The sequence below is a fragment of the Amblyomma americanum genome, chromosome 8, assembly GCF_052857255.1.
Source record: "Amblyomma americanum isolate KBUSLIRL-KWMA chromosome 8, ASM5285725v1, whole genome shotgun sequence".
In the NCBI taxonomy this organism is placed as follows: Eukaryota; Metazoa; Arthropoda; class Arachnida; order Ixodida; family Ixodidae; genus Amblyomma; species Amblyomma americanum.
The window spans coordinates 62,522,374-62,549,650 of NC_135504.1; the positions used below are offsets into that span (position 1 = coordinate 62,522,374).

General features: G+C 48.0%; 1 protein-coding gene across 3 annotated transcripts in view; it reads right to left on the bottom strand.

The window, feature by feature from the left end:
* Positions 1–26,513, bottom strand: part of LOC144101769 (juvenile hormone acid O-methyltransferase-like) — a 119,099-nt gene extending 92,586 nt beyond the window's left edge. For all 3 annotated transcript variants that reach the window (XM_077634960.1, XM_077634962.1, XM_077634961.1), the window contains exons 1-3: positions 26,493–26,513; positions 25,389–25,442; positions 18,049–18,258 (exon numbers count right to left, since the gene is read on the bottom strand). In XM_077634960.1, the coding sequence (XP_077491086.1) occupies positions 18,049–18,258; positions 25,389–25,441 (263 nt within the window). In that variant the 5' untranslated portion in view covers position 25,442; positions 26,493–26,513. The remainder of the gene's footprint in view (positions 1–18,048; positions 18,259–25,388; positions 25,443–26,492) is intronic.
* Between the last annotated feature and the right edge of the window lie 764 nt (positions 26,514–27,277).

The following is a 27,277-nucleotide window of genomic DNA, read 5'->3' on the forward strand; positions in this document are numbered from 1 at the left end:
CCTCTCGTTAATACTGTAGAACTCCTCTACGTTGCCAGCTATATCCTTATTAATGAGGAATCCCACACCTAGTTCTCGTCTATCCTCTAACCCGCGATAGCACAGTATGTGTCCTTCCTTTAGTGCTGCATACGCCTCACCTGTCCTCCTAACTTCGCTAAGCCCTTTCACATCCCATTTAATTCCCGCTAGTTCCTCAAACAGCACTGCTAGGCTAGCCTCACTTGCTAAAGTTCCAGCGTTAAACGTTGCCAGGTTCAGATTCTAATGGCGGCCTGTCCGGAGCCAGAGATTCTTAGCACCCTCCGCTGCGTCACAGGTCTGACCGCCGCCGTGGTCATTTTCTCCGTAGCCGCTGGGGACTGAGGGCCGAGGGTTAATTGGTTTGATCATAGAAGGTTGTGGCCAAGTACTACACCAGGGTGGCCAAATCCTGCTCTGGTGAGAGAGTGCGTTGTCGGTTCTGGTCACCGAGGTCAGGCCGCACTCCAGGCCTGGTTATGCAATTCCATCGACACGCGGATATATTTTTTTAAACCCGGTGGAGAATTGCGCGGCACCAGGATTTGAACCCCGGTCCTCTCGCACGCGAGGCGGATGTTCTACCTCTACGCCATCGCTGCAGCCTACACGGCGGGTGTTACTTTCTAAAAATCATATTTTTTGAAGCGGTAGCTTGACTACCAGAGATAACCGGCTGAGATCGCCGTGCATATTCAATGACTTTCAAAGCTCAGCACAGGTCAAGCCTCAGTGCCCAAGTTCGGACAACCAGTGAATGCTCAGTGGTCAGACCAATGGTCAAGGCATTGTAAAGGTCAAAGGTCGAGGTGAAAGGTTAAAGTCATTTCAAGGACAAAGTCAAGATTATCATGGTCGTATGGTCACGTCAAGGTGAATAAAAATTGGGTCACGTGATCGACTCTTGGATCGACGAGGAGCCGAAACGCGGCGTTTAGGTGATAGGGCGTGACGTCGCGCCCTCTTTAACCGAGTACATAATGGGAGGAGCGCCGGCGCACCTAGGAACGAAGTCGACATGCGGTGTTCGCGAGCTAAGCTGTGACGTCGAGTAAAAAAAAAAGAAAAAAAAAACATACCAAAGACCAAAGAAACGACCAAAGCATAGCATAATAGACATTGCCAGGCTAAACCATCTTGAAGCTACGGCTTCTCTCTCGGTTTAACCAAAGCTAAACCGGCATTATTTTTTTTAAATTCCGGAGCCAATTTCTTGGAACAATTTTTCTAAGCGGTGTACGTCACGACTATAGTGATGACATGGTCAATGACAGGAAGCCCGCCTCTGCCATTCGCTATAGGGACACAACCTGGGCTAGAGGGCGCTGCGGACGCCAGTGAATAGCGACCTCCCCGAGCGAATCCTCCTAGTTGATCGAGCAGGACATAATAATTAATAATAATAATTGTTTTCAGGGAAAGGAAGTGGCGCAGTATCTGTCTCATATATCTTTGGACACCTGAACCGCGCCGTATGGGAAGGGATAAAGGAGGGAGTGAAAGAAGAAAGGAATAAAGAGGTGCCGTAGTGGAGGGCTCCGGAGTAATATGGACCACCTGGGGATCTTTAACGTGCACTGACATCGCACAGCACACGGGCGCCTTAGCGTTTTCCCCCCATAAAAACGCAGCCGCCGCGGTCGGGTTCGAACCCGGGTACTCCGGATCAGTAGTCGAGCGCCCTAACCACTGAGCCACCGCGGCGGGTATGGACGACGAGCTTCGCCACTGGCTTGTGTGCGTTTGCCTCGTCCGCACGTGAAGGAGACTAATTTCGCGCGCGCGCGCTCGTTCTTTCTGGCTCGCGCTTCGGCGCCGTTGTGACAGGAGCTTGCATCCCGCACGCTATGCTCTCTCCGCTCGTGCATGGACGCCGTTGTGAGAGAAAAGCGCGCCTACTGGAGGGTTTTCCTCGCGCTTTGGCACTGCTGTGAACTCGTGCTTTAGAGAGGGAGCAGCTCGTGTGCGTGGCGTCAAGCAAATGAAAAGGGCGCTGTTTTCGTCACGCCTAGTTTTGTGCCCATAGTGCATAACCACGTGGTGTACGAAGTGAAAACTGAAATTGAAGCCTACCTTCGAACGAAACTGCGCCACGAATGCGGTTCGCGCTTTTTTTTTTCGTGTCTTCAAATTGTGCTAGCTCAGCTCGATGTCCTTGCTTCCGCCGTGCGTGCTGGTCAGACGTTCGCCAGGCTGCTCATCCCAGTGTCGCAGGATGAATCGCGCCGCGTTTAGATCTGTGCGCAATACGAAAGCGCATTTCGAGATGTCGATACGCTTTAATGAATCCCATTCTGTTGAACTTTGAGAGTTTTAGCATGGGCGTGCGGTGACACAATATGGCAACGCATTGCCGTTCCTACCGGTGTCGCGCTTGCCTAGCCGCTTCTTCCGTATTGTCGTATTTACAGCAGATGGCGCATTCACCATGCATATATCTAAAAATAATACCTGTTAATCCGTAGCCATTCAAAAACGGCTTTGCTCACAATCTACGTACAATCTTGGAACGTTAAACTCACAAACCACTGGCACGACTCAGTTCTGATGCGGATCTACGGGGCACGTAACATTATTGCGCGGCCGCCCGAGGTCTGCAGTATATGTGGTCTGTAATCTGCAGAGCCACACTCCTACCGCGTGTGTACGACAGAGACACAAGATTAGTTCACATATGGAATCGTGTCTGCCATCTTCGCCTTTGCAGTTCGATGCGCTGCCAGTTTACATGATGTCGGCCGAGTAAGCGCACATATATTAAGTGCCCGCCAGCGTTCTCTCCTGTTGCGGCAGGTGATGGATCATTACTACTATTTTTTAATCTATGCTGCAGCGCCCGATACCGCACCGGAACTTCACAGTGAACGATCTCTGCCACCTGGGTAATTTCTGTTGACAGCACACACAGCTGTAAGCAAGTGCGTCATTTCAGGGAAGCCCACAATTCAAGCTAGACGCTTCTCCGTTTTTAGGCAATCGTGGTGCCGCTTGTCACTTCGATCACCGCGTAAAAATTGCCCACCGATGGACATAAACAGCGCACTGCGCCGTCGTCAGGCTGTGCTCGCATCCGTCGCGCCCTCGAGGAGACGGGCGCGCGCAGCACGCGAACACTGCCAGTCAGAGCGCCGAGGCGCCGTCGCGCCCGATCGGCGCTTCAGAATTCCGCCGCTACGGGAGGAGCACGGCGCTGTCGTCGCGTGGCAAACCTTAGGTTGGGGTCTCTATAGGCATGGCGTCACGGCTACATTTCCGGCACGAAAGCAGTCGTGTGCGTTGCACTCGTTGCCGCGGCCGCCACCGTACTGAAAGGAAGGGGAACGGCGCTATTTTACCGCCGCCTGTAAACGGCCCGTCCGCCGGGTGAATCCCCTGAGCCAGCGGACGAGTCTTTGGTGCCATTTCCGGTGTTCAGCAGCCGGTTTCTACACAGGGCGTACTTGTAGAGTTCGAAGGCTATCGCGGTTGTCATTCGCAGAAGTCGCGCCTAGAGATCCGGGAAGACGATGCGATCTCAGTGACAACGGTGAACGGTACGCAAGCGATTGCGCCGACGGTGGCGCCCTCCTGAAGTAAAAAACAAAAACCCAGTGGCGACGCGTAAAGTATTCACGGGCGCAGCGCGGTCCCAACCTCTTTATTTTTTCGCGCTCGCCGGTGTGTATGACCTAAGAAGGAGAGGCCTAACGTCATTTTGTAGCGATAGCTACATTACGATAGCATTTCGAGCCTTCAGCGTGGCGGCACCGTGGCTGGTGACGTGGTGCGGAGCAGCTGCCGGCGGCGCCGTGGCTGGTCACGTGGTTCGTCACGTGGTTGGTCACGGGACCAGCCGCGTGGTGCGGAGCAGCGCCGGCGAAACCACGACACAGTGCTTCTAGAGCACTGAAACCGAGCTGCCGCAGTTGTGCGCAATCGCCGTGTTAAGTGGGACGAAGATGAAGAAGGAACGCCCAGCGAAACGGAGCGGCGAATGACTGACTTTGCAATTCAACTGAGCAAGTTCCACTCGGCCAGCTGTAGCTATCGCGTGACTCCAGCTTTAACCAAAGCTAAACCACCGCCATTTTTTTTATTCGCCGATATCTTTCCTGTTGATCAAGCTGGGTCAAAACTTTTTGCGGTGAGGGGACGACGAGTGAAGGAATAATTATCGCCCATCTTCTTTACTTAGTAGATGTGTTTTCCTAGTCCCTATAATCAAAATATTTTTGACCGAATACTAGAAAAAAAAATTGAAAAGTGCAGCTTCTTCCATAATTTTTAACCCAATCCACAGACTCCAAAGACACTCATTTAAATGCTGAGGTGAAAAAAGGGAAGAGCTAATAACTCACCGGTTATTTTTTTAGCGCTCCACTGCGTTTGTAATGGGAAGGAGAAAGCTTCACAAGCCAGTGGGATGAGATCTGCGGATTCTACAAGTCCCCTCGCGTATGCTCTCAGGGATGGGATATCCTTGATCTCTAACGTCTCTGGCAGCAAGCCTTCAAGAACCTGTAGCGAAAGAATAAGGGGGGGGGGTGGAGGTGGTTGGCAATGGGAACAGAATTTCGATGGAAAGAAAAACGTGGCATATTCGACGCTATTATGGTTTTAAGAGCGAAGAGTTCCAGCACTGTAAGGATGCAGGAAATGATTGTGTTATCGCCTCCCCACACTACTCGTGGTCTGTCAGACGTACTGCAGAAAAAGTTGCCGGAATTATTCCAGTCTACTCAGGTTTTTTTTTTTATCGAACAGCATAATAGCGAATACGGGGCTATTCGCCGCATCGGAATGAAACCTTAGCAGCGAGATATCTCGTCCACAATTTCAGGCTGAGCAAAATAATTCCATTTGTTTTAAGCTAAGGGCGGTTTGATTTGATTTCATTTGATTAATTTGTTTCCTTCCTGATATAGAAAAAGGAGCAAGAGCAAAAGGCGAAACGCCTGACGATGGCTCTTGCCCCGCATACAGTTTGTCACAAACGGTTATTTAACATAGCTTTAAGCGATAAGTTTCGCACCAAAATCTGCTGGGGGAAATAAGAAAATGTCACGTAGCACGGAGGGGAAAAAAGGTGAATAATTCATGTAACAAAAAATAGGTGTATGGAGCAAACAATAAACCGCACATGCCCACACAAAAGATTCTCTCTCTCTCTCTCTTTCACGTTGCTCAGCACATTAAGCGGAATGGTACTCTTGGTGCCGAAAGAGCTTGCCACACCCTTGTCTCACCCAAACGCATTTACTTATTCAGAACACGAAGACCTGGGATTAGCAGAAAATTACTTTCACATTACCGATTAGAAATGTACAAGAGGCAGAGCTTGGCAGAAACTTTTATCTTTTTTTGTTATCTTCGTGTGAGCGTCGTACAACCGGCACCAATAGCAACCCATGCACGGCATAGGCGTGCAAGACCTAAATTTGAGAGTAATATATTTAACATTTCAGAGCAAATGCAGTAAAAAGATTGACAAATGCATGAAGAAATGAAAAAGACTCATTATTTAGAAAAGGGAATGGCGTAGTGACTGCCGCACTTCTCGGTGGACACATGAAGCGCGCCGTGACGGAAACAAGGAAGATGGGAGTGAAAGAAAAAAGAGAAAAAGATGGGCCATAGTGGAGGGCTCCGGAGTAATTGCGACCAGCTCATGTCCAACATTCTCGGAGATATATTTTGAATATTGGAGTGTTGCAAGGCCCTGTTGCATTAATATTGAAGGCAAAGGTCTATGCTTCCAATGCGTAGCAAAATATTTGCTTTAAAGCCTTTCCATCGCTCGCATCGAGTTTTCAAGACTACCACAGAAAACAAACGGAAAGGTTTTACACGATAGCAATTACAATAACAGCAAACAAATGTAAGCCTGCCGACGGGAGATCTCCAGATTTATTGGTTTTTGCAGTGAACTCTTAAAATATACGAATTTGTGAAGCATTCCTGTGATAGGGTTAGCTGTTTATTTAGTAAGCGCTATTTGTTAGGGCGTGAGTGTGCCCACATTTTGTAAAGTTGTTTCTAGCATCTGTGTATCATAGGTAGCATGTTGCTAAGAGCCCCTTATTTCAAAGAATAAGCGTGGAATAAACCACTGATGTACTGTTTTACCCTCCATGTGTGACATGTGCATGTGTGATTGATTAATTTGCATTGCGTGGATGGGTGTTCAGGATACGTTTCTTGCATAATGACCTCATTGAGCATGTGCACTCATTCTGCTCAACTGCATATTCTATTGCTTTGTTACATTTGATTAGCGCGTCGCGAACGTAGCTTGGAGTATTAAGGAAGTAGAAATCTTGGCATGTTGATTTTGTACTTTACGTCTGACGTCTGCAGTTGCAAGCAACATCGCAAGTACTTCATGTTAAAAGAAAGATACGTTATACCGAGCACATCATTTCTTCTATATTGACCTGATTAATTACTAGTGCCGAGTAATTTGTCATTCATTCAAAAATTCACGACTTCCCATGTGGCTTTCATATCTAGCTAGGAATTTTGACTGCAACCGTGACTCCAACTTCCAACAGCAGTTTTAAACGTGGAACAATAGAAAATGCAGCTGGCATTGAAGAATTTCTGGCCTGAATCCTTCGTGAGGAATAGCCTCCAGCGCACTTGGATCAGAGTTTGGTGTGTGTTGGAAAAGAGAAAACTAAGGCTTTGCGATATTCAGGGCAATTCAGGCCGCAGAGTCGAACGCAGAAGCGAAAGGAATTCTCTATTGCTGCCACTTGTTCAACGCGCCGCGAAGAAATGGGCGCCGGAGGACAAATTTTTTTTTCATATGCGAGGACCATGTCGCGAATTCGCGTTCCGCACGACACAGTAAAGAGGCTGTTCAAATTTACTTTTATTGTGACGCAAGGAAGACTTTTACGAGAGTAAACCCTCCGTCCTTGGCTTCTTTGCCATAGTAAAACAGGCGCCTCAGGTCCGCGGAAACCATCATCACTTAACTGTGCTCAGGTTCGAGCTCAGATTGTGCGAGCGCCTGCTTTCTCCGCACTGCGTTCGTTTAACCCCAGAACCTTCTAGGATCCAAAACCGGCGACGTCAGTGCACCTTGTTCGGTTCACCAACCATGCGGTGGATTTAGACGAGAAAGCTCAATTAGTCATAGAGTTTCTAATACAACTTAGACGGAAAGCTGGCGCCACCGTCTACGCGAGTTTCTTAAAGAGCACTTCATCCACCTCGGGAATTCCATGAAGAGCGAGGGCTCGTGTATGGTTTGGATAATGTTACGCCAAAAGCGCGGATTGTAACTCGCAATTGTAAGTTGTGCCGCGATCCTCTCCTCTGCGCACAGATCAAGTTATTTCGATATTGCGTTCTCACTTCTTTGATACATTTAATGCGACTGAAGGAGGCGGATGAAGAAGAAAGGCAGGAGGCTGGCCGGAAGAATAGCCGGTTTGCTACCTTGCATGGGGAGAAAGGGGTGCGGGGATAAAAAGGTGAGGAGAAAAGAGAGTGCAGCCATCATCACTTAGCTGTGGATATTAGGCTGGTATGGAAACTTTCACAGCATTTCTTCGAGTTTTCCTCAAGAAGACTGCTACTCTTTAGGTAGAATCCACGTTTTATACCCAAAAATAGGCAAGTCATGTACGGAACCTCGCCTTTCCGGCAATCCTGCGACCCTCCCTATTAAGTCATATTAACAAACTCTACGCAAAAAGTGACGACCGCCAGGACCTTGGCAGCCATTTCTTGTGATCTTCTACAGCAATCGCTTCTTGAGCCTCGTGGTCTTAATTCATGGCATAGTATGGTCAGCCTGGAAGGTGAGGTGTCGTCACAGGAGAAGATCATAGGAGTTTTGTTTCTAGAAGGCAATGGCCGGATTCTCCGACTAGTATCTGCGACGTAAATCTAGCGAGGGAAGGAAATGCTCAGGCCTCCTTTGTACAATGTTCTGGTGTCACCCACTGACGGCCAAGATTTAACTAAGCGCGAGGATCAGTGTGGGTTTGCGGGTGGACACGGAATCGCGTATGAGGTCGTGCCAATTCCGAGGATGGCACCTCTCGTCCCAACCGCCGCGGTGGCTCAGTGGTTAGGGCGCTCGACTACTGATCCGGAGTTCGCGGGTTCGAACCCGACCGCGGCGGCTGCGTTTTTATGGAGGAAAAACGCTAAGGCGTCCGTGTGCTGTGCGATGTCAGTGCACGTTAAAAATCCCCATGTGGTCGAAATTATTCCGGAGCCCTCCACTACGGCACCTCCTTCTTCCTGCCTTCTTTCACTCCCTCCTTTATCCCTTCCCTTACGGCGCGGTTCAGGTGTCCAACGATATATGAGACATATACTGCGTCATTTCCGTTCCCCCAAACCAATTATTATTACCTCTCCTCTCTCCTCGTCCTTTCCCTCACCGGTGTTCTAAGAAGAGCTACGCTTGACTGGCGGGACAAGGGGTGCCATTAACAGCTACCGGTACACTAAACAGACAAGCCAATCAACCTACGTTGCTATACTTCGCCCAGCGTGGACTCTTCGTCATTGCGTCGTAGAGATGCATGAAGTGGGCGGTCCACTTGAAGAGCAACATGCACTCTCCTCCTGGAGCCATCAGCTTTTCTATATGGCGCATGGCGCGCCGCTGGTCCCTCACCCAGTGCAGCGTGGCGAACGAGTAGAGCCGCTGGAACTGGCCCTGTTCGCGTACGAACCCGTGTACATCATCGAGGATGTCCAGCTGGAGGTACTCGATCTTAGGATGCGAGTACTTTTCTTTGGCAGCTTTCAGCAAGACAGGAGTCTGGTCGACGGCCACAAGTCTTCGGCAGGGTGGCAGCCACGGCAGCAAGTAGCTAAAGTTGATGGGAAAAAAGAACGGCATCTTAGTTTCTGAAAAATTATAGGGTTTAACGTTCCAAATCGACTAAGGCTATGAAGGTCGCTGCAGCGAATGGCTCCGGAAATTATGACCACCTGGGGTTTTTAAGAGTGCACTGACATCACACATTACACGGGTCTCTAGAATTAGACCGCCGCAGCCATAATGGAACTCTTGTCTTTCTGGTCAGCCTAGGATAGGATAGCTTTATTGACCTCTAGCGCAAGTGCTTTTATGCGGTTCAGATGAGTCCATCGCCGTAACCGTCGGTTCTCCCTACACCAGGGCTCCGCTGGATGCTGCCGTCGGCTGAGCTCGCCGTATCAGTCCGATCTGGTCATCGCGACATCCGAGCGCCATAACCACTGAGCCACCGCGGCGGCGTCATCGAAGTGCTGATTGCGCCCCAAATAGCGTCGATTGTCTCACACGGGGGCGTAAATGATTTATAAAAAAAGAAAGTTATTTCCATGCGGATTCTCGGCAACTAGGCTGGATTACTGATGCATTAATTTTGTATCGAATGTGTTGCCAGCGTCATCGGTGGTTAGGAACAACCGAAAAAAAAAAAGGTTGAAAAGAGTCGAGAGGGTTGTTTGCCTTGTTGAAGACGCGCTTCCTCAGAGCAAAAACGCTTTCGCGCTTACGCGTATGGCGCACGACAGTCGCCAGAGAACTATTCTCCAAACAGCGAAGTTTGAAACGTCCAGGAGCAGAGATATCTCGAAAGTTGCTCGCCGAACGCATTTCTATAGCTGCGCGACATCGAGCGATGAATACAGCAGGATACAGGCTATTGTTACTTTCAGTAGACATTGGGGCCAAGCTAAATTCTGCATGGGCAATTCCCTTGTGTTTAGTTTACTACCTGGAGACATTTCACTGCAAAATAGCCCAGTGCTTTCAGCCAGTCTCCATTATTTTAGAGATATCCAGTTCCTCCCACCGCAAGTTTTCCTCATTATGCAGTCTGTGATACTGAGTCCTTCTGAAGTGTCAGCATGCATTGCTAAAGTTTTGATTTGATTCAATGAAACTTGGTATGAGCGTCAGTTCTGTCATTGATCTGTGCTCGGATTCTGGCTCATTTCCTTTTGGCCGATGGCTCCTCACTGCCTGCCCTCGCTATATTTTAGCCTTTTACGGTCTTTAGCGAGTGTTTGTAGCTAACCACGACCGTGGCCTGCCGAGGGCGGCGCTGTCATCGGCAGTGCTCGCAGAGACCGAAAGTGCGCCGTGCGGGAGACGCGTGTCTTGTTTCTGCAAGACCTAGGAATCTATATTAACACGCTCCTCGGCAAAGATGCCCCTCGAGTCACGATCGCACGTGGCTTAATTTTTTTGTTCAGAAAAAGTGGATGTGTTTATTGAGAAGTAATTCGTTATTCTTAGCATATTTCTGCATGTGCGATCATCTTGATGTGGGGCGCTGAGCTGTCCGTTTACTATATTATTTCTATTCAAGGATTCCCCTAGCGCTCGAAGTCATAAAAGGGGGGATGTACACCGATATCGAGAATTACAAGTGCAATAGTCAGACGATGGTACTATTCGAACAACACAAGGAACAGCCGTAAACGCAACAAATACTCGAACACACTTGCGCACAATGAATTATGAAATCTTAGGAAAATATCAATTTATGAATAAATGCATGAAACGTTGCCACAGATGCGCAGTCAACCGTGTTTTAGGCAGTTTGTTCCACACAGGTGTGAGATCTGGAAAGAAGGATTTCTGATAAGCGTTCGTTCGACATCTGATTTCTTGTAGCTTGAAAGCGTCATCACAACCTGCAGATACAAAATGTGGCAGGAGAACATTCACAGCTATATCAATCCCGGTTGTATCGAAACAGATGCGGTAGAATGTTTCTAATTTACTGCGCAAGCGCCTAGTTCTCAGAGGTTCCCAACCAAAAGATTCCTTCATAACTGACGGCCGACTTGGATTGTCCTAGCATTCGAGCGCTGTGGATTTTAACTCCTTGAGGGCGCACTCGTAGGTTGGCTTTCAATTCTTCCGGCGATGTCCCGGGGTCCACTCCGTGTATCACACCACGGCGAGTGTCTTCCGGGACTGCCACGTAAGCATTTACTTCGTATGAGCTTTCCCCAAAAGTGAGACTGGAAATGCGTCTCACGTGTTGGGCGGCCATCTCGCTTGCCGTGCTCACTATTATGATGTTATGATTATGATGGTGCGAAGCCTGTTGATCAGATATTCTCCTTTACATTGGTGGTTGCATGCTACCGCTACGGCGCGGGCTACTTGATGAGTCTGGAGCGACTTGACTGCAAGCCCCTTCGGTCGCAGAATGATCTTGAAATCGTCTTTGAGGAGTGGTGGCAGCCTCGGCCTAGGCCGCCGTGGCGCTCCCTTCCCGTCGCTGTTCGAAGTAGCGGCAGCTGTCGCGCCAGCTGCCGGCGGAGCATTGGCCAGGGTTTTTCCGCCGAGGTCACCTTGAGCGGTCGGTGAAAAATTCCCGGGAGTGTTCCGTTCGTTCTTCCGGTCGTTTCACTACAAGGGCTGCAGGAAACGGTACCCCCCACCACATAAATCTCTCTCCAGGGAAGACGCCGTCGCCTGGAGGCTGCTACAGACGGGCTCACACCCGAATCTAAATACACTCAACAAAATACAACCCACACAATACACAGACAAATGCCCATGGTGCCACGAAACACCCACGCTCTATCACATTACGTAGGCCTGCCAGAAAATAGAGGTGGCACCAAAAATACCAAACCCGAGTGCGGAGCACTGGGAAGGAATGCTCTCCAGCGACCGTCAGGACGTCCAACTTGGGCTGATCCGGCGAGCACAGCTGGCAGCGGCATCCATGATGATGATGATGATGAAATAACTTTATTTGCACCCGTCAAGGAATCAGAGGGCGAAAAAGACGAGTCTTGACCGCCGTCATCTTCCTCCCCTTTCAGCAGGCTGGGATCCCTTGGGATTCAGCGGTGTCCAGGGCCAGACGGATGACTTCTTTTTGTTCTTCTTCTTTCTGGCTGGCCATTAAAGCCTCCCAGGACTCTATATTCCTGTCTGGTTCGTTGTGGCTAGGGCATGTCCACACCATGTGGATCATGTCTGCTATTTCATTACACTGTTTACACCTGGGGTCTTGGATCGCCGGATGCCATCTGCTTAGTGCGAGTGGGTTCGGAAAAACTCCCGCCTGTAACTTTCTCCATATGACCTCTTCCTTTTTGCTGAGGCCCCTGCATGCTCCAGGTAATGTCTGTCTTCCTAATCTGTAATGGTTAAGAATATCTTGGTACGTCTTCAGCTCCTCGCTCGTCTGAAGGGACTCTCTACTCGACGAGACCGCATTGGGGTGCCGGTGTGTGAGTCCTCGGGCCAATGCGTGCGCTGTCTCGTTTCCCCGGAGGCCCTCGTGGGCCGGAGTCCAAACAAGGTTAATTAGTTCTGCCGGTGTCGGGCCGGCTGTGAGAATTTTGACTGCTTCGACAGATACCCTGCCTGCGTTGTAGTTGCGGATAGCCGATTTGGAATCTGTTATAATCACCCTAACATTCCGTTGAGTTAAAGCCAGCGCAATGGCTACCTCCTCAGCCGCTGTTGCATCACTCTGTTGGGTGCTGCAGCACGAGACTCGGTCTCCGCCCTCCCTGGTCGCCAGGGCTACGAAACCCGTTCTGCCTTCATATTCCGCCGCGTCCGTGTAAACCACGTCCTGTCTATTGGCTAATTTTTTCTGCAGAGCTTTCGCTCTGTCCTTTCGCCTACCCTCATGGTGTACCGGATGCATATTCCTTGGGAGTGGTGGGATTCTGATTTTGTTCCTTATGTCTGTTGGGATATTCTCCGTGTGTTTGAGCCGCGCTCGAGGTTCGAAGCCTAGCTTTTCTAGTATTTTTAGCCCCGAATGGCTGCGTAGAAGTCGTTGTTGTTGCGCTACTCTGGTAGCCTCAATGAGCTCGTCTAGGGTGTTTGAAATCCCCATGTTCAGAATTTTCTGGGTGGATGTGTACGGGGGGATGCCCAGAGCGGTTTTGACGCCCTTCCTAATTAGGATTTCAATCTTGTTTTTTTCTGCTTTGGTTAGCCGTAGGTATGGTGCCACATATGTGATTCTGCTGATTACAAATGACTGAACTAGTCTTAAGAGGTTCGTCTCCTTCATTCCCGCGTGTTTATTTGCTATTCTTTTGAGTAGCCTACACGTCTGGCTTACACTCGATTCGAGTTTTCGTATCGTTTCGGTGTTCTTACCGTTTGTCTGTATCCTAAGACCCAGTACTCTAATCATCTCCACCGATGGTATTTTGTCCCCGTTTACCGTTAGCGTTATCCCATGTTCAGGGGGCTTTGTTTGTCTCTTTTGTGGGCCGAGGAAGAGCGCTTCAGATTTCTCGGCAGAACATTTGAGTCCTACTTGTTTTAGGTACGACTCAATTTCCTCGATCGCCCTTTGGAGGGTACCTTCGATGTGCGCGTCACTGCCTCTGGTAACCCAGAGGGTGAGGTCGTCCGCGTATATTGTGTGGTTGAGCCCTTCTATACGCGTCAATTTCTGTGGTAAGCCAATCATTGCAATATTGAAGAGTGTCGGTGATAGGACCGAGCCTTGGGGAGTACCTTTGTTGCCCAGCCTTATGCCTTTCTCTTCCTTCCCTCCTAGGCTGATAGTAACTGTTCTGTTTGAAAGAAAGTCCTTCACGTAGTTGTATACCTTTCCCCCTACATTTAGAGTTGCTAAGCGTTCTAGTATGGCTGCGTGGTCAACGTTGTCAAAAGCTTTGGCCACGTCAAGGCCGACTATTACTCTGGTATCAGCTGTTTCGTTGTCTAGCACTTGTTCTTTAAGTTGAAGCATAACATCGCATGCAGAAAGATGTGTCCTGAATCCGATCATTGTGTCGGGGTAAAGCTTTTGTTCTTCTAGGAATCTGTTTAGCCTCGTTTGAATAACGTGCTCCATTAGCTTACCTACACATGAGGTAAGCGAAATGGGCCTCAGGTTTTCGAGACTTAGTTTCTTACCTGGTTTTGGAATAAGGACTAGGTTGGCCTCTTTCCACGAAGGTGGTATTCGGCCCTTGTCCCAACATTCCTGCATGTACGCTGTTAGGTTTCTAATTGATGCATCATCCAAATTCCTCAGCATGCGATTGCTGATTCTGTCTGGACCTGCCGCAGTTTTAGTTCTGAGTCTGTTCAACTCCGCCCTAACCTCTGCGATGGTGATGGGCCCATCTAGAAGAGGATTCTCTGCGCCCTTGTACTCGGGGAGGGGTGTGGGTGGTGTGCACCTCAAGTACCTGTCCCTCACTTCAGAGATTAGTTGATCGCTAGTGCCTTCGTATTTATATACGAGTTTCTGTAGTTGTTGTCGTGCCTCATACTTTGTCTTGTCCGGGTCTAAGAGATGTCTGAGCACTTTCCACGTGTTGGCTTTGCTGATTCTGCGGTCCATCTGCTCGCAGATACTACCCCAGTTTTGTCTGGTTAAGTTCAGCGCGTGCTCCTCGATATCTCTATTCTGTTTTGCTAGGAGCTTACGTATGTTTCTGTTCCCCTTGTTTTGAGCAAGTTTTTCTTCTAGCTCCCTTTTTTTGCGCCACAGGCCTATCATACGCCTGTCTACCTCCTCTTGCGTTTCGTCTGCTTCCACCTCTTCGGTGGCTTCTTTAACTGCTGCGAGAAGGTCTGTGCCCCAAGAGTCTATGTCCCTGATTGCGTCTCGGGTAGGAAGGTTCGCCCTGAATAGATCCCAATTTACCGCTGCGACCTTTTTGGGTCTCGGTGTGGGCGGTCCGTCTTCTACCACAATCTCAATAATTTTGTGGTCGCTTCCTAGGTCCTCCCCCGTGTTACACCACCTTGCCGTGATTTGGCCTCCGGTGAGTGTTAAGTCAGGTGTAGTGTCCCTACTCACGCTATTGCCCTGTCTTGTTGGTTTGATGGGGTCAGTGATCAAGATGAGCTCATTGTGGAGAATGCTGTCCCAGAGTTCTCGGCCCTTAATTTGCGTATATTTGTATCCCCATGCGGGATGATGAGCGTTAAAGTCCCCGACAATGACGATAGGGTTTTTGCCCGCTATCTGTTTCGTTTTTGCGAATAGCCTGTCGAAGCCGCAATCCTTTCTCTGTTTCGGAGAGCTGTATACGTTTAAGACGAATAGGCTTTTCTCTCTCCGCTTACGCGGTATCATTTCGATTAGAGTGTGATCTAATTGGACGTGCCCTGTCTCGTGCTGCAGCGCGGTAACGTTGCGTTTGACAAGGGTGGCAACCTGCGTGTTGTCCCCTCGGCCCGGGTACGACTTGTAACCGGGCAGCTTCGCGTTTTTCCCGCACTCTTGTAAAGCTATAATTTCGGGTTTGTCTCCGTTTGCAAGGAACGATTGTAAAACGGCCCGTTTACGCAGAAAGCCCCTACAGTTCCACTGCCAGATAGTATTATTGTTCTTTGGCCAAGGCATTTTTGGTTGCTTGGAATTCCGCGTATATCCATTGGTCCCTTTTCTCAAATTCCGCCGTGAGAGCAGCGTCTCGCTTTGCAAATTCTGCTGTGATCGTTTCTGTGACTTGTTTCATGAATTGCATTAGTGTTCCGTTCAGTAGTTTCATGTCCTGTTGTTGTTTGTCGTTTAGTTGTTCGAATTTGGTCTCAAGATCCGACTCTTTGGTACGTTTCTTTTTTGAAGGGGGTTTTTCAACCTTCTCTGTCTCAACCTCTATATCCTGCTCCACTTGCATAGGCGCCATTGCCTTTTCCTGTTGCGGGTTGTTTTCCTCGGGTTGTTTAGCTGTCGTTTCTAGCATTTTGATCCGCTCTTCTTGCTTCGTAATATAATCAGTTAAAGTCTTAATCTGATCTGCCTGCTGTTTAATAAGTTCTTTTAATTCTTTAACTGTCTCGGAGTCCTGGGAAACTTTAGCTGGCCAGCTCACCTTTGCAGCTTGCTCCTTGCGTGGCTGTTGCTGTCCGGTTTGTAGCCGGGGGAACGACTCTGACCGAAACCTCGTTCTGCTGCCGGATCTATCACGGGAGCGGCTGTTCCTTCGGTCTTCTTGCTTCGCTTCTTCAGCCTCCTGTTTGGCTTCCCATTGGCGTTTCTTGACAATATAAGGGGTGCGAAAGAGATTTTTGCACCTCTTGTCCCCGGTGTAGTGTTCTTTGCCACATAGTTGGCACTGCGGTGTACATTGGTGCCCCTCGGGGGGCGATGTCATGCCACAGCCGCGGCACTTGGTCACCTCACTGTCACAGACGTCCGAGCGGTGGCCAAGTCCTCCGCACTTGTAACAGACCTCATAGCGTTTCTTGTATAGAAAGCACTTGAAAGTGATTCCGCTCAAGACTACTCTGCGTGGTACTTTCTCTTCTTCAAAGGTGATTAGGAAAGATTTAGTCTTCCCCATTCTTCGTGCATCTATGACTAGAGGGTTGAATCCGTTAATGTTCAGTCCTTCTAGTACATACTTGTGTGTGTATTCCACATCAATTCCATGGATGACTCCCCTGCCGCAACTCTCTGGTGCGTTCATGTAGGTGGTCACACCGCGTTCCTTGTCTCTGATCTTGACAGTTTCAAGTTTCTCCACCTTCCTCGCGTTTTCGTAGCTAGGCGAGTGGTAGGTAATCGTTCCTTGCTTGGCGTTTATAGCTAGTCTGTCCTTCAGTGCCTCCTCGTCCTTGATTCCGGCGTTCTCCCTGATGGCCGCCGCAATTCTCATCTCGGTGGTGCTCTTCAGCATTGTGAGTCCTTCTTTGGGACGCAGAACTACTTTCCATCCGGTCGCTGGAAGTCTCGGGAGGTCTGAGGCTATTGAACGTTCAGCGAGTTTCCGTCCCGCCTCTCTGTAGGCTCTCGTGTCGCTGCCGTCGGTCGTCGCAACAGTGGCGGCGTTCGCTGCCGCCGCGTCTCCGGCACCATGTCGGTGTCCTAGGTGGCGTTCGTTGTTCTCCAATTTTTCCGCTCGCTTCTTCAGTCGCATAATCCATTCTTCTTTTTCGGTTTCTTTGGGGTCGATGTCGGTTCCCACCACCGCCACTTCCATCGTCATCGTGGAGCCGGGCGCGGTCGGCGATGGCGGAAGCTCGCCGGTCGCCGCCTTCCCGGTCGAAGTAGGCCTATCGTAGCGTGTAGCGCTGGCGAACTTGGAGTGACGATATAGGCTTTAAAGATGCACTTACAGGCACAGATGTCGTATCCTCGGGTTGCATGCACCTTAGGAAACAGGTTTCAAGGACATTTACGGTCAACGTAGGAAAAAATCCGCCATGAAATCACTGATTTCGCGGAGCCGACGTGAAACGCGTCCGTACTCCTCGACGCCCCCTGGCGGCATCCAGCGCAGCCCTGGACTAGGGGCAGACGACCATTGCTAAGAAGATGGAAGACACCATCCGACTCCGCCAAATTGCTCACCTACTCTCTAGAGCTCAATAAACGTTTTCCTTCCTTCCTTCCTTCCTTCCTTCCTTCCTTCCTTCCTTCCTTCCTTCCTTCCTTCCTTCCTTCCTTCCTTCCTTCCTTCCTTCCTTCCTTCCTTCCTTCCTTCCTTCCTGTGTTGAAAATTGTAGTCATTTCCGTCATTGTAGTAAGTAGGAGATAATAGACAGTTTTAGCTGTGCGTACGCAACGGCTTAGCGTACGCAAAGAGTTCTCGGGGTCGGTAGTGCGCATGCGCAGAACGCAAGCGCAACCCCTGCGTCTTGCGTACGTACGCTAGCCAGCGGACTTTGCGTTGCGTGGCTTGCGTGGTTAACGTTGACAAGGTGGCGGCGCCCTTCTCGCACGCTTCGGAATAAATACATGTCGCCGCTGGATTCTCCGACGCAATAGCTCGCTGAAATGGTAGCGGTTCGCTTTTATTTTGCCTCCTCTTGCCCACACGTAGCGGTATAAGCGATAACTAACCCCTGTTTTACAGATAATTTGGCAGTTTTCAACCTCCTAGGCCTAACTAAATGCAGTGCCACTAGATGGCGCCACCGTTTACGCGTGGACGCTACGGCACGGCGAACTGAAACTATACTTCTGACAGCGTAACGCACACAACGCCGTAGCGCTTTGCGTACACAAGCACTTTCCTACGCACAGCTAGAACTGTGTAATGCACAAGCAACGAGGCTTGCTGGCGGGACTATTTGGGGCTTGGGAACAAGTTTCTAGAGGAAAACAGAAGCATACTTACTGGAGCGTGAGGTTTCCTGGGCCACACCCTACGTCTATAAACTGTTGCCCAACGCCAGCATCGCAGTGGGCCGCCAGGTGAAACGTGTCAAGAAGTTGCGCGACGACTTCCGCGTGAAGGTCGCCATTTTCGAAAAAAATGTCCTCTCTTTCCTGTACAACGGCAGCGGCTTCCGTTTTCTGCGGGGTGTTCTCTTGCGATCCGGGCATCCTGTAATAACAATTGCAGAACTGCACTTGATCAGCAAAACCCATTCACTCCGCGATGGCAGTAAATGTGCAGAAACGAAGCAGTGTAGAAATAAAATATTTGAGGGGACACCAGAAAAATTGACCACTCCTGGGTGCCGTAAAATTTTCTAGAAGCTTTTACAGGACAGTGCCAGCGGGCTTTCAATTTTGCAGTCAGTAAAGCTAAATTCAGACCACTTACGGGGTTTGCCACCAGATAAAATGTGGTGGTGTCAGTAGACTGTGTCGACCACTTTGGCGAATATTATTGGTTCTCTTTCTCGTGTGGTAATCTTTATGGTTTAAAACTGCATCCCTCCTCCTGTTAGTAGGCAGCAATGAAGGACATTAAGCTGTACAGTCTGAGATCCTTTAGTGTGCTCCACGGATTTTTATCCAGACTATTGTTACATTCGGCCTGTATGAAATCCTGGCTACGGCTTTCATGCTATGTAGCTGCGCTATATACAGGATGTGCCAGCTAACTTTAGCCATGGTTTAAAAATATGCCGCGGCCCCATAAGACAACGCAGCCAAATGCATGTTGCTGGCTACTGTATGGTGCAAATCGCACTGTCTTTCGTTTCTGCTTAATTACATCATTAGTCGAAATTAATTCAGCAACTACGCAAGCAAAGAAGTTAGGCAGGAAATTCTAAGCACAAAATTGCAGAACGTTCTGAAAACGTCCAATTACAGAGTTTCTCTAACTATCCATCTATTACCTATCAGTTTTTTTTCGCACACTGCAGGTGTGACTGCAGGTGTGTACGAAACGAAAAAGAAATGCCATTTGATATGATGGCTTGCGGGCCGCAATTGCAGAACTCTCAAACGTTCGGCCTACAAACAAGGAGCTCATTGAGCCTGGTGTGGTGCCGCTTAAAAGGCCACAGGGCAGCGATGCAGGTGGTGGCTGTGCGAGTTACGCCAGCGCAAGCGGAGGGTGCTCAGAATCTCTGGCTCCGGACAGGCCGCCATTGGAATCTGAACCTGACAACGTTTAACGTTAGAGCCTTATCTAGTGAGGCTAGCCTAGCAGTGCTGTTCGAGGAACTAGCGGGCGTTAAATGGGATGTCATAGGGCTTAGTGAAGTTAGGAGGACAGTACTAAAGGACGGGCACATACTGTGTTATCGTGGATTAGTGGATAGACGAGAACTAGGTGTGGGATTCCTCATTAATCAGGATATAGCTGGCAACGTAGAGGAGTTCTATATTATTAACGAAAGTGTGGCACCTATCATAATTAGGCTTAAGAAGAGCTACAGGCTGAAGGTGGTGCAGGCCTAAGCGCCAACATCTAGTAATGATGACCAGACTGTTGAAAGCTTCTAAGAAGACGTGTAATCGGCAATGAACAAAGTAAAAAGACAGTTCACTGCATTGATGGGCGGCTTCAATGCGACAGTGGGTAAGAAGCAGGCTGGTGACCAGGCGCAGGCTACTATGGGATAGGTTCTAGGAATAGCAGGGGAGAGTATGAGTGGAGTTCGCAGATAGAAATAACTCACGCATCATGAATACCTTCTTCCGCAAACGAGAGAACATGAAGTGGACCTGTAAGAGCCCTAATGGTGAGACTAAAAATGAAATTGACTTCATACTATGCGCTCCCCTTGTATCTTGAAGGATGTGGAGGTCCTCGGAAAGGTGCGCTGTAGCGACCACAGAATGGTAAGGTCTGGAATTAGCTTAGACTAGAAGAGTGAACAGAAAAAGCTAGTTAAGAGGAAGTCCATTAGCGAGCTAGCGGTAAGAGGGAAAATAGAAGAATTCAGGATATCGCTGCAGAACAGATATTCAGCTTTAACTGAGGAAGATGATATTAATGTTGATACAATGAATGATAATCTGACAGCTATCATTACGGAGTGTGCAGTAGAAGTAAGTGGTAGGGCGGTTCGACAGGATACCGGTAAGCTATCTGAGGAGACGAAAGATCTCTAAGAAACGTCAAAGCACGAGGGAATCTATAAAGAATAGAACTAGCAGAGCTATCGAAGTTAATAAATAAGCGCTAGGTAGCCGCCAAAAGGAAGTTTATTATGGAGAGAATCGAGCATGCTCTAAAGAACGGAGGTAGCCTAAAAGCGGGGAAGAGGAAACTAGGAATAGGTAAAAACCTGATGTATTGTTTAAGAGACAAGGAGGGCAATGTCATTAGCAATATGTATAAGTTAGTTTATGTAGTCCAAAAGTTCTACACAAATCTATACAGTTGCCAGTGTAATTAGAACGTTAATGACAGTAGCGCACAACAATGGGTCATCCTGCCAGTAACGAAAGAGGAAACAAAGAAAGCCTTAGGAGCAATGCAAAGGGGAAAAGCAGCCGGTGAGGATCTAGTAACAGCAGATCTGTTGAAAGACGGAGGGAAGATTCTGCTAGAAAAACTAGCCACCCTGTATACACAATGCCTCATGAACTCGACCGTACCAGAAGCTTGGAAGAACGCAAATATATTCTTAATTAATGAGAAAGGAGATGCAAATGATTTGAAAAACTGCCGACCAATGAGCTTATTGTCCGTTGTCTACAAGGTATTTACTAAGGTAATCGCTAATAGAGTCAGGGCAACCTTAGACTTTAATGAACCAAATGATCAGGCCGGCTTTCGTAAAGGGTATTCCACAATAGATCATATTCACACTATCAATCAGATGATAGAGAAATGCGCAGAATATCAGGAACCCCTATATATAGCCTTCATTGATTATGAGAAAGTATATTGGAAACCTCAGCAGTCACTCGGGCATTGCGGAATCAGGGAGTAGATGAGCCTTATGTCAATATACTGGAAGATATATATAGGAACCGTACAGCTACCATAGTCCTCCATAAAGTCAGCAGTAAAATTCCAATAAAGAAGGGCGTCAGGCAAGGAGACACTATCTCGCCAATGCTATTCTCCGTCTGTTTACAGCAGGTATTCCGAGGCCTGACTTGGGAACAGTTGGGGATAAGAGTTCATGGAGAATACCTAAGTAATTTGCGATTCCTTGATGACATTCCTTGCCAAATCACTCAGGAGATGGGCTTCAAAGAATGATAAATGAGTTAGACAGGCAGAGCAGAACGGTGTGTCTAAAAATTAACGTGCAGAGAGCCAAAGTAATGTTCAACAGTCTAGGAAGGAAACAGCAGTTCACAATTGGCAACGACGTGCTGGAAGTGGTAAAGGAATAAGTCTACTTGGGGCAGGTAGTGACAACTTATCCGGATCATTAGATGGAAATAACTAGAAGGATAAGAATGGAGTGGAGCGCATATGGCCGGTTTTCTCAGATCCTGAATTAGCAGGTTACCAATATTCCTCAAGAGAAATGTGTACAACGCTGTATCTTACCGGTACTCACCTACGGGGCAGAAACATGGAGGGTAACGAAAAGGGATCAGCTTAAGTTAAGGACCACACAGCGCGCCGTGTAAAGGAAAATGATAGGTGTAACGTTAAGAGACCGGAAGCGGGCACAGTGGGTGAGGTAACAAACGCGTGTTAATGACATCCTAGTAGAAATCAAGAGGAAGCAATGGGCTTGGGCAGGGCATGTACTGCGAAGGCAAGGTATCGGCTGGTTCTTAAGGGCAACAGAGTGAATTTCAAAAGAAGGCAAGCGTAGCAGGGGCCGGCAGAAGGTTAGGTGGGCGGATGAGATTAGGAAGTTTGCCGGCATACGGTTGGCGCAGCTGGCAAAGGACAGTGTTAATTGGAGAGACATGGGAGAGGCCTTTGCCCTGCAGCGGGTGTAGTTAGGCTGATGATGATGATGCAATATGTGCTGCGTCTGCTTATCTGTATCATGAGCCGGTCGCCGCAAGGTAATCATACTGCTGGCGGAAATCGCACAGCCAGCTGCTGCGTCGCTGCCCTGTGGCCTTTTAATTGGCAGAACACCCGGCTAAATGATTTTTCGCTTGTACGCGGAATGTTTGAGAGCACTGCAATCACGATATACAAGAAGGCATATCACGTGGTATTTTTTGTACGTAATAGCTACAAAGTTTGAAACTGCGCAGTCGGATGTTTTGTTTTCCGGAGCGTTCTGCAACTTTAAGATTAGAATTTTTTGACTAGCGTTGTTGATTCCGAAGTTGGTTAATTAATCTTGACTAATTGTACAATTAAGTAGATTACAAAAACTAGTGACTTGCTGCATACAATAGCCAGCGAAATGCATTTGGCACGTCGTCTTCGAGTCCCTCGGCTTATTTTTAAATTCCGCCGCGGTGGCTCAGAGGCGGTCACCTGCTGATCGGAGAACCCGGGTTCGAGACCGACTTCGGCGGTCGCGTTTCGATGGAGGCGAAAAGCAAAGGCGCCCGTGTGCTGTCCGATGTGAGTGCACGTTAAAGATCCCCAGGTGGTCGAAATTAGTCAGGAGCCCTCCACTACGGCGCCTCTTTCTTCTATCAGTCCCTCAATTATGCCTTCCCTTACGGCGCGGTTCAGGTGTCTGCCGTAATGTGAGGCAGATACCGTGCCATTTCCTGCCCCCCAAAACCAATTTTCATTTCATTTTTTTATATTCTTAAACAATATCAAAAGTTAACAGGGACACCCTATACAATAAAATGCTAAGTTGAAATGCCACAACTGTATAAGTTTTTAAACGATCCCGTTTCCATTCTGGCACGGCAAGACATTGACGTTCTGTCTAGTACACGCGGGAGCCGATCACCTTCTCTAAACGAGTGATTGTTCATAAGCAAACTACGCGGAGTGAAGGAGAAAACTGCTGCTAAGACTTGAAGCCGCCTAAGGGAAATCTGCCAGTATACTTCACTCGCTTGGCAATCTGCGGGCCTCAGTCCACAAGCCTGGAATTCGAAACTTAGCACCTGCTGCATATCTCATAAAATTGTCAAAAATAAAAGTACATTTGCTCTTTAGAAAAGCTGGTCGAGATATCGTCGGCATATTTGATTACTATCCAAGTGCACGTGATGCACATTTCAACAGGACGCCATTGGAGAGTACTGTCTGAACAGATGCTCCCGCTTCACTGCGGCTATGCTTGAGGCTAGCCCACTTTCGCCTGGGTGCCATCTCAATTGACAACTGTCAGCCGGTTTCAAAGCAGCTGGAAAGAAATATCGACAAGGGCAATGGCGTGTCATAGCATCTGAATACGTCCTGTATAAACAACTAATTCAAGAAGAACAGAAAACTTTGCTGATTGGATTGCGTGCATGGCTTTCTAGCAAAAAGTGAAAGAACATAAAAAGTTGGGACAGCAGTTAATTAAAACGCGAGATTGATAAAGCGGTTGGTAGCAGAAGCTTAAGTGCTTGTTTGCAAAATATAGGCAATATTATGCACAGAGCGATGGTAGAAGAAAAAAAAAAGAATAATTACAGACAGAAAACTACTTTGAGCGAACGAGAGTTTCCAAGCGTTATTGGCCTTGAATTCGAGCAAGCATGTTGGAATGGCAGATGGGAACTGATTTCATATTCAGCAGCTCCGCATGGCCCGCCGCGGTGGCTCAGTGGTTAAGGCGCTCGGCTACTGATAAGGAGTTCCCGGGTTCGAACACGACCGCGGCGGCTGCGTTTTTATGGAGGCAAAACGCTAAGGCGCCCGTTTGCTGTGCGATGTGAGTGCACGTTAAAGATCCCCAGGTGGTTTAAATTAACCCGGAGCCCTCCACTACGGCACCTCTTTCTTCCTTTCTTCTTTCACTCCCTCCCTTATCCCTTCCCTTACAGCGCGGTTCAGGTGTCCAACGATATATGAGACAGATACTGCGCCATTTCCTTTCCCCCCCAAACCAATTATTATTATTATTATTACAGCTCCGCATGCGTTCCATGAGTAAAGCAGACGACACGCCTTCTCAGTCGTGATATACAATGCGTATGAAGGTAGCGGCTTCATTTTCCAATCCGCAAGAGAGAGAGAGAGAGAGAGAGAGAGATAAAACATTTCTTATTTCATTGAAGTGTTCTACGAGTCAAGTAGCAATAGTTTTGAAAACTCGGTCCGCCACAAATTTAAACGTGCCATACAAATTTGCTTGCAGAAACCCCACAAAGACACTAAATGTTGACGTCAGAACCGTCAATGATCGGAAACAAGAACAGGGCAACAACTATTCGCAGAGATGTGACAATACATCTGTTTGTATTGTGCGTGGAATAAATATTGGTTCATGAAAATGAAAAAAAGATGCCATGCTAGACGCGTCGTTAGACAATGCAATCCAGATGAGAGCACCTTAAAGTTTTAATAGTGTTCTGGCGCGAGCATATGTGGCAAACGCTAAAATACGCCTTAAAGGTGCACAGAAGAAGAATCTGAACTCATCTTTTTACCGCGGGAGCTCCACGTACACGTTCTAAGCATTCTTAGAGAATTTGAATTGTTGTCCTGGGAAGCCGATTTCTCTAATTTAAATTGGAATAAAAGTCCCGGCTCCCGCCTTTTTTTTTTTGAAGTCAACGCTGAAGGTAGGAGGAGTCTACCAACGCGTGGAGTGCCTTTTAGCCATTGCCGTGCCAGGCTTCGCTTTCACTTTCATTTTTTTGTTTTTTGCCTTGAGCGAATAAATGCAGGGTAAAATTATCCACCGTGTCAGGGTTAATTTGAGATACATGGGAGAGGCCTTCGCTCTGCAGTGGGCGTAGTCAGGCTGATGATGATGATGACTTATAATACGTCCAGGAATTCGTAGAATTGTATTTAGAGCACACCATAAATTTGAAAATCATTTACCATAGCTGCATGGTATTGTCTCACTACATCAGTATTAATAAAGAACTCTAATCCCAAACGCTAACCTTGCGGGAGGTTTGATTTGCTTACTTCTAACTATCTGAATCGCTTAGAAGACGGTATCACCAGCATAAACATTAAGTTGTGACTAAAGTATGAGAAAAGTAATTATTGGCGAGTAGTGGTCAACTCCAAATGCTAGTTGTCCGAGCAGTTAGGCGTTCGCTTAAGCTTAAACTGGGTGGTAAGCATGCCCTTGCTTGAAACCTCCGGGACAGCATTCGACGTCAATGGATTGTTGCAGCTCGTTTTCGCAAGGCCTGAACGCTTTGTGAAATGTGTCCAGGATTTCGGCCACTGCTTTTTCGTGGCGATGGGCGTTTCTGTCGTACACGTCAGGTTGCTCGAGCACCTCCGGCAGAGTTTCCACCTCCGAGTGTGCCATTCTGAAAAATGAACGCTCAAGTGCGCCTCCTCACAATGGCAAGAGAAGAGAACGTTTACAATACAAACACAAGGTCAGATAAAATATTCACATCCTCTAGGCTGTACGCGGAAGCTGATGTAGATTAAAACAGTGCATTAATGAAGACAAGCATGTCGGGAAGGATTTCAGAGGTGTCATGGGTGTGAGCTCCTTTCCTGCTACACAGAGGATTTCGTAGCCATAGCACATGATGCGCAAACAGATCCATTCGGGGAAAATGAAGCAAATACAAGTTGAAAAAACAATCAATAAAGCCTGAATTGCATCACAAAACTACAAAAGTAAGGAGTTGTTCGCTCCATTGGGGTGGATTTTTGAAGACCTGCAGATATTAGAACCCAACATCCTGCTAAGGTTCCGCGGTGGCTCTGAGGTTTTGCTGCTCGGATGCTGACAAGAAACACGCGCGTTCCACTATGGCCACGGCGGTCGAATTTGGATGGAGGCGAAATGCTATTGGTCCTTGTACTGTGCGATGGCAGTGCACGGTGATGATGCCTGCATAGTGCAAATTGCCCTGAGCCCACGTCTACGACGTCTCTCGTAGACTGAGCAGCTTTGGACCATCAAATCTCATAAACCATATCAAACCTACTAAGGTTGTTGGTTTATTTGCTGGTTTTGAGGTTTAGGTGCAAGCTCAGAGTGACTGTCTACAAGTCTGATACCAAGTTGTGACAAATCATTCCGGCATGACTTTATGGGCGAAGCTCGAGTAGATTTGCAGCTGCATCCTCATTCGCCACGCTCCAGCATGTCACTGGCGTTCTTTAATTTCTAGTAATTTCCACTGCCTGCGTTCGAACACATGTAGTCTATATTCACTAAATGTACGAGGAATTCAAATGTGAAAGGGCAGTCTGTATGGCTTTCCATAAATGTCACTGGTTTATCACATTATGTTTACTTTCAAAGGTATTCATTAAAGGCTATTTTTCTAAAAAGGAAACGCGGGCACTAAACGCGTAACTCTACTAATAGCCTGTAAAGGAGTACGAGATGTGCTTACGTTCACGTGTGCCAGTTGTCGCGGCTAAAGTGTACTAGTGGGGATCACACATGCGCGGAGGAAAAAAAAATCTCTCTCCGAGCCTACGTGACAGGAAGCACCAGCTGTGCTAAACATTCCACATGTGAGAAAAACAACGCAGGCACGGGACAGCAAAAGCCGCCGGTTTCACGGCCGTGACCTCGTGGCTTGCTATGAGACACCTGCCATGGAGTATGGAATCGTCAACGGAAGTTAAAGGGAGGAATTATTTAGTAGCTCAATTTCTTTTCATTATTTTTGTCATCTATATCCTGTGGTCTACATGGCACAATTGCCGGCAGAAAATATTCGCTCGCATGGTGCTGTCTGTATTTTTTTACCCAAATCACGTGCCATAGCACTCATAGAATTTTTGTCTATGCGCCATTTTTTTTCTTTGTTTCACAAGTGTAGTACCAAAATACATGAACAAAAAAGCGCTGCAAGCAATCAAATTTATCGTGACTCATGTCTCCTGCGCTCCAGGACATGATCTCTCCAATCAGTCTGCAACCCGCCTTTCCGTGCGCGAGCTGCTGCCGTTGTATTTTGGCTAATTTCGTAAACTGACCTCCTCACCTGACTACCTGCCATACTTCAGCACATGGTCCTTTTAGAATCCAAACTGCTGCCGCGAAAAGCTGTCGTTAATTTCCTATTCGAATAACATGTCCGATCCACAGTCCTTTCTTCATTATTTCATCTTGTACAGGAATAAAGTTTGCACTACAAATGCACTATTAAAACAGAAAATAAACACCACA